This window comes from Austrofundulus limnaeus, unplaced genomic scaffold (genome assembly GCF_001266775.1).
Source record: "Austrofundulus limnaeus strain Quisiro unplaced genomic scaffold, Austrofundulus_limnaeus-1.0 Scaffold3, whole genome shotgun sequence".
NCBI lineage: Eukaryota > Metazoa > Chordata > Actinopteri > Cyprinodontiformes > Rivulidae > Austrofundulus > Austrofundulus limnaeus.
The window spans coordinates 3299941-3307404 of record NW_013952405.1 but is presented as its reverse complement, the minus strand read 5'-3'; the positions used below and the strand labels follow the sequence as shown (position 1 = coordinate 3307404).

The 7464-nt window shown below is 37.1% G+C and overlaps 1 protein-coding gene across 7 annotated transcripts in view; it reads right to left on the bottom strand.

Moving 5' to 3' along the window:
- The window catches only part of LOC106523924 (ELKS/RAB6-interacting/CAST family member 2), a 160583-nt gene that overhangs the window by 94389 nt on the left and 58730 nt on the right, over positions 1 to 7464 (bottom strand). For all 7 annotated transcript variants that reach the window (XR_001310953.1, XM_014017504.1, XM_014017531.1 and 4 more), the window contains one exon: positions 5726 to 5908. Coding sequence is in view for 6 of the 7 variants with exons in the window: in XM_014017504.1 (XP_013872958.1) it covers positions 5726 to 5908 (183 nt within the window). In the remaining variant the exon portion in view is untranslated. The remainder of the gene's footprint in view (positions 1 to 5725; positions 5909 to 7464) is intronic.

Here is a 7464-nt window from a genome sequence, read left to right as displayed (position 1 = left end):
AGTTTGTGGAGTTCAGTCATTGTCAATTTCAAATGACTGGCTCATGTTTGGCTGTGATTTTATGAGMATACCAGACATCACAGTTTTATGATTTTATTTTCTGTTTTGGTTCTTTTTTCTTTTCTTTAAACAGTCGCATTGATTCTTCTCGGAGAAAAATATCCCAGAGGTGCTTTCTAACCTAGAATTATCTCTCTCYTGACTTCCCCGAACTTTACCTTGTTATGTCTACTGTGTTTGTGAAGATCGTTTAACTTGTTGAGACAGCCGAGGCCACTCATTTAAACACCATCAAGTTAAAGTGCACAAACACTTATAAACACAAAGTTGCTTTTCACTCACTTCTGAAGACATGACCCTAACTTCCACTTGTTTCCTCAAATAACCCCTAACAAAAACATTCAGAAAAATAAAAAGCATTTTACCCCTTTTTTTTCTAAATGACCTGAGGCTTTTCTACCCCAAATTGATTTTTTATATAAAAACGTTGTAGCTACTTTTTTTTAATCGGCTAAACAAATATTTATTTATTTATGGTCCAAAAATGTGTTTATTAAGAATATCAAATTTTACAATTAGATTTTTTTGTTTATTACCAATACATTAGAGCAGTTCTTCACTAATAAATACTGCAAAACATGAATCATCTGATAGATCAGTTTGTGATGTTTAATTTTAAGCTTAAGGAAATCTTCACACAGCAGACATACTGTATACAGTATAAAACCTGTAAACGTACAGTGTCAGTGTCACTTCCCTGAAAAACGGCATGTATTTTCTCAAACCACAGTAGCTAAATACTGTATGTGACTCATTGTTCCTTGGAAAGCAACTGAAGCTACCCCGCTTAAAGTGTTTACATGGTGGACGACTTTGCTCAAATATGAGTACTCTTTAAAGGAAAATTGAAAAATGTGTCTATATTTGACTTGCTTATGTTGCTGATGCTCATTTCATTGGCTTCAGCAGTTTTTACAGCTCAATGATCAACTAAACAATCAACTGCCCTTCCTGGATTCCAGGAAAAACTACAATTTTAGTCCTAGTTCTGTTTGTATCCTTTTTGGGTTTTTTCACTGAGCATTTCCTGTTAAATAGCAGATTTAGTGAATGTTTCCATGTTAGTTTGGAAGATGTGCTATTTCTGTTGGCACTTTTAACATTTCATGACTAAATAAGCAAAAAGAAACATGTGATATTACCTATTACCTCTACACTCCTTTAATTAAGAAGCAAATCTAAGTAAATTTACGTTTAGGTTGGAATATAATATGTTCTGAGGCTGTGAGGTCAGCAGGTCCAACAGGAATTTCTAAAATTACAAGACAGAGATAAGGCTGTATAGGACACAGTTACATTTACTGTGCATCCAAAATATTATTAGCATTTGTTGATATTTCTCTCCAGAGTAAATTTTTCTAAATATTTAAAAGTGATGGAGCCAGCTGGGTCTGTGCTGACGTTTCTCCAGGTCAAAGTCTACAGCAACTCTAAAAATAAATATTTTTATCTATCTTTATAATTCATATAAAGCTATAAAATGTATTTAATATGAGACAATATTTGCTTAGTTTAAAAACACCAAATTGTACTGAACACCAAGCATTTAAGGTAAAAAGCTATTTTTTGCACAACCCTCTGCAAAAACGGTCACTTCCTTCTGCGAGCCCGTTTATCCTTTGAAGTGCTGATGTTTAGTTTTAGAAGTCCTTTATTAAACTTGAGATCAACAAATCCAGTTTTATGGAAACTGGAAGAGGATGTCGTGTAGTCAACAAAGCTCTGAGGTAAAGGAAAAAAGCCCCGCTATTAGCTTGTCTGAGTCAATAATAAAAACAGCTGCAGACGGTGGAGACAACGTGTACAAAACCTGAGGTCAAGCACAAACTGGAAGAGCTAAATCAAATCATCACTATGGATCTAAATTTACTATTTATAATAATTTCAAAATTATAAATTAAATCATAAAGAAATGAACTGACTAAGTAAATGAAGTCTGAATGCAAAAGTTACAAAACACAGTTTTCTTATAATGTTGGTGAAACAGAAAGTATTAAAAGTATACAGGTATAAAGGCAATTTTGAGGTCATGTTAGGTTTTTTTGGAGGAATTTATTTTAGAGTCATTTTATTTATTTATTTATTTAGTTTTTATCTTCTAATGATTAAAAATGGGTTAAAATAAAGTTTACGATTTGACAAACATAAAACAGTCACATTTTGCTGAGTTTCAACTAAAATCTGTTTGTTTGTTTGTTTGTTTGTTTGTTTGTTTGTTTGTTTGTTTGTTTGTTAGTTAAGATACATGCTGAAAAACATCCTTAAATTAGTTATTTTGTTTTTAAATCATCACATAGTCCTGTTTTGTTTTAAAGGACTTCATGCACCTTACAAGCCAACCTGGACAGGAACATCTGCTGCAGACAAAAAATAAATAAATAAAAAAAGGAAATCAAAGCAATGGGAAGACTAAAGGGTAAATGTTTGATGTTTAATGTTTTGAACACTTTTTACTCTGCAACAAAAAATGAGCAGCACATGCTTCTAGCTGTCAGGAGCCCAAAACATGTAACTTTAAACTAACCATCTGAGTTGTCATTCCTTCTGCAGGGGTCATCCACAACAAGTGAAATCACATGAAAGATTTGGCTTTTGTTTGTCCTTTCCTGATGCGACCTGCACCCTCAGAGTTACAAAAATCACGGTACAGACCACTGAGCAACGTCTGGAAGAACGGGCTTTGGCCTGGAGGGGGTGCGCCCTGGGGGCCTGGACCTCTTTGCCCTTTCCTGGATCTGCTCTGGTGTGGTGGGTGCCGATGGGGCCCATGAGTTTGTCGCTGCTGGCCCCGGGGGCTGTACGTGTGGTCGCTGGAGGGACTCTCCCAGTTCTCCCCTATGGTCTGTTCTGGGGGGTGGGTGGGCAGATCTTCCCGTGCGGGTGCCCCTTGGTGCTCTGCGCTCGGGATCCCTCTCGGGCCCTTGGGCTCTGGTCTTTCCTATGTCTGCCTCGTGTCTTGGGGGTTGGGTCTCCGGTCCTCCACAGACACTATTAAATATTCCATGGGAGAAATCTTGTATATACACGCATGTTCACAACTGCTCACAAACAGGTGTTCTGATCCGGGGGTTCTGACTGGTCACTGAGTGTGTATACAGTATATGTCTGTGTGTATTTACTGACAATATTTATGAATGTAGGCATGTATGCATGTATATCTTTACATATGTATGAGTATGTGTATATTTTTATATATGCCCTCCATGTATTTATCCATTTATTTTTCAGGTGAGCGGACAGATGTTGGGTGTGTGGTCCTGTGTTTTGTTGGTGTTTATTTAATATACTTCTAATCGCTATTTCAGTCTTTCTATCTTTCTAATTACTTCTCTCTCTGTTTTTCTCTCTGTCTCTATTTTCTCTTCACTTAAAAAAGAAAAAAAAAGTCACTGATGATGAAGAAATAAATTAACTAAATAAACTAATATTTGGGTTCGTTAAAATTAATTTTAAAAAATCACATGAAAGATTTGGCTATTGTTTAATACCGGGCCCTTTCCTGATGCAACCTGCACCCTCAGGGTTACAAAAATCACGGTACAGACCACTGAGCAACGTCTGGAAGAACGATTCCATACTTTCACAATCTCAGACGTTGTCATATTATTTACTCTTATGAGAATTCACATAAATTGAATCATTTGATAATTTGATAAAAATGGATAAATCTTTCCTACTGTTCCTCTTCTTTTCAACAAGGCAACAAAACTAATAATTGTGACAAATTAAACACAGTTTGCTTGGAGATTGTTTACAGTGAGAATGTTAAAAGTTATTGTTTAATGAAGTAGAGGTGTTTTTTTTTTCAATCTCTTGAATGAAATACTATGGCCAAAAGACAGAATCTCTCCTCTGTTTGTTCCATTTTTAACATCTTGTTTAAGCCAAATGAGCTTTGTGTTCTGATATCTGCTCTCAATCCTGCWAATGCTCATTACTGCATGAAAAGGTGTGAGGTTGATAAGATTTTTAAAAGTAGCAGTGTAGAAGCGTGAGTCCAACTTGTTTTAGGATTTTTAGCCATTTTAAAAGAGTCAACTCTTGCATTTTGACTGCTGTTTTCAGAACAATTCTCTAAGCTGTATCTTGTGGTTTCAGTGATAGAACCAACAGTGTTTTTTTAGTTTTAGAGACGATTTATGTTGCAGGAGCCAAACTCTCCTCCACACACATCAACAGAAAAACACGCACTAGMGCATCAACAGCTGTTTTTTGCACAGGCAGAGGGAGAAGCACTCACACTCAAATATACAAATATCATCTTCCGTTTTTATTTTATTATTATTATTTTTTTGGTAGATCTGTACGTTTATATAACAGGTCAGATTGCTGCAGAGCATGCATAATAGTCAAATTATGGCAACACTTCTGTCAGAGTGTGAATTTGTTTGCTGCAGAGTAACTAAGCTGCTGTGGCTTTCATGTGGTGCTACAGCAACATCCAACAAGTTATCATTTCACAGAAATGAGATGTGTGTACACTTTTTATGGCTATAAAAGAAAACAGTCTCGTAAAATCTGGCAGGACCAGAGTCTGTACTGGCTTGTAAGTTTAGGAGGGAAAAGAAGAGAAGAAAAAAAAAGGCAGCAAGGCCTCTGACTTGGATCTAAAGCAGGAAAAGAGGGATCTTAGAYGTCTGTAAATCACTCGCTCTTAATTCATTCCTTCAGTCTGTGAGACAGTGCAGGCAGACTTTTTTACTAGGGAATTGTTAATATTGTGAATGCTCACAGGGAGGTAAAAAATGTGCAATTACTAGTTCTGTAGATGTAAGCTATGTAAAATACAGGGTACAAAAGGACATTGCAAACCTTGCAGAGTATATACAAAAGCTTCGATGACTGCAGTCAACCCCCATCAAGTGATCCATTTTGTGTATAAGCACAGTGTGTATGTATACATGCACAAGGCTTTGATATAAATTTTGGATATTTTAAAGGGGCATATGCAAAATTCACTGTTTTAGCAATTAAATGCATTGTGTAGTGTAATTGAAGGAGTGCAGAAAAGTTTAATTTATTTTCTCTCGATGCTGCACATATTTTAAAGTCTGTTTGAGTCATACTTTTTCAAGTTTGTCTTTTTTCTATGACGTTCTCTGAAATATTATGTCACAGTTTTTGCAACGGAATTGCAAATAAGGTCTGGATTGACAATTTGGTCATTTTAATTCTCCTCTGGCTCTGGGTCAAACTCTGGTTCCAGCATGTAAGGCTGGATGGATAAGTCTTTCCTTGCTGACTTCTTTCAATTATTTTGTGAATAAAACATATTGGCGCCGCTATATAGTCGTAAACTCCTCTGTCGAGCTAGAAAGGATCACAATGGAAAATAAAGGGAGGCGGGGTGTGAAGCGCCTCGTTTAGGTTTAAAAAGACAGCGTCAAAACGAGTTGACTCACATCAGAAAAGGGGTGAATAAGGGGCTTGCGGAGTTACAATAAGGAGGAATTCAGACCAAAGCATTGCAGTTCAGTTTTATATAGAACACAACTGAATGATTCAAATGTAAAAACAAAAGATTTAAAGCATGACGTGTCTCTTTTAAGTTGTAAAGTTTTTAAATACCAATAGCGCTGAATACCACATTTTTCCATATTTTTCTAAATTCTCAACAACCTTACTTCCTAAGTCACTTTTTACACCAAAATCAATCTATACTGACCTCTCCATCGGGATTCTGGGTTGCGATGAGGTTCGTGACCTGGCTCTGTGATGGTCTCTGGGGTTGCAGGGCTGCCAGTTTGTTCTTTAGCTCCTGGTTCGCCTTCCTCATCTGCTCTAGCTCGTCAAGCCGAACCCTGTCCTCTCGTTCCTTTTGTTCCCGGAGGTTCTCGATCACTCGCTCCTGAGATGGTGAGATTACAGTTGAAGTGAGCAGACACATTTCATATTCTGCATTAAAGGTTGGCTAGATTTACAATATACAGAGGGATTTTGTTTTGAATCCAGCGTAGCCACGTCCTGTGGGAATAATTCTTCCGCATCAGCGCGGAAAATTTTAACCTGATCGAAATGGATCACAGGAATTCTTTGCAAAGTGTGGCGAAAGACAATGTCATAAATGCAAATCATAAATAATACTAGCGCAAATAATAGCATCCATATGGGGAGATCAGAGCCAAGTACAGCTCACGGAAAAGGATAAAGGAAGAGAAATGTTTCGAGACAGAAAGAGATTTATTGAGAAAGAACCAGACAGGTCTGTAGATAACTCCTAACAACTTCACACTGCTTACCAATGAACCTAATCGGCGTTGGTTAGATCATGATTTTTTTCTACCCTGTAATCACACTCAACAGCAGGACCTTGGCTTTAGGCATTGGCCTGAGACCAGATGCACACTGTTTGTAGCTGAGCATGCAGTGTGTGTGTTATGTGTGTGTGTGTGTGTGCGCGAGTGTTTAGATGTGGACTGAAGTGATTACTAAGGTATTTATTCAGGTGTTTATTTAGGCTCAGATTTCAGTGCAGCCATGAGGCTTATGATGTGGCACTGCTGCATGATTGGCAGGTTTAAATCCTAAGATTACTGGACAAAAACATTCTCTAACAAGACTTGGCATGGTACAGCCCTGCAAAGTAGGCAAAAGAGACCACTTGGCTAATAAGACCTGGGTGTTTCACCCYCAAATTATGAAAAATCTCAGAGCGAAAGACCCGAATATAACAATAAAGCCTGCCTCTATCAGACACCTCAATGGGAACCATACACAAAAACCACAGAAAATATAAGCTAACAGACAGACACACACAGTAAACACACACATACACTAAAGAGCACAAACACATTGCCCCAGTCTGTTAATTACAACCACAGTGCTGTGGCCATGCGACTGGCTCCAAGAGCAGCTTTGTGACAGAGTTTGTGATTAGCAACACACACTCTCACCCTTGTAAACACATTACACACACCCTGCGCTGACCACAAAATCTGAAAAAGCTTGCCAACATTCTCCTCATCACAGCTGAATTATATGTAGGCTGCATCAGAAGTGGTTTCTGGGTAAACAGATGGGCTGATGCAGAGAAGAGGTTTWCAGTTTATTGTGCCATTATGCTTTTCATTTCAAAGTCGTAGGCAACAAAAACAAATTTTAGGTGGATAAAGATCACTGTAAGTGAAAACATCTATGTTGTGCAAAACACATAAGCTAACATCTAATTTATTCCTAAATAGAGCTTTGTGAATGCATTATTTGTTTTCCATTTACTGATCTTATTTATTCTTGTTTGTTTTGTACAACTGGACACATTAATATGAATCAATAGAAACCAGAGTAACTGGTTTAAAAAACATTAATTTGTACAGATTACAGCTTAAACATTTTGATTGATTTGATTTGATTTATTTATTTAACAGGAAAATATTGTTAAAAATCAAGCCTGATTCAGCATTATTG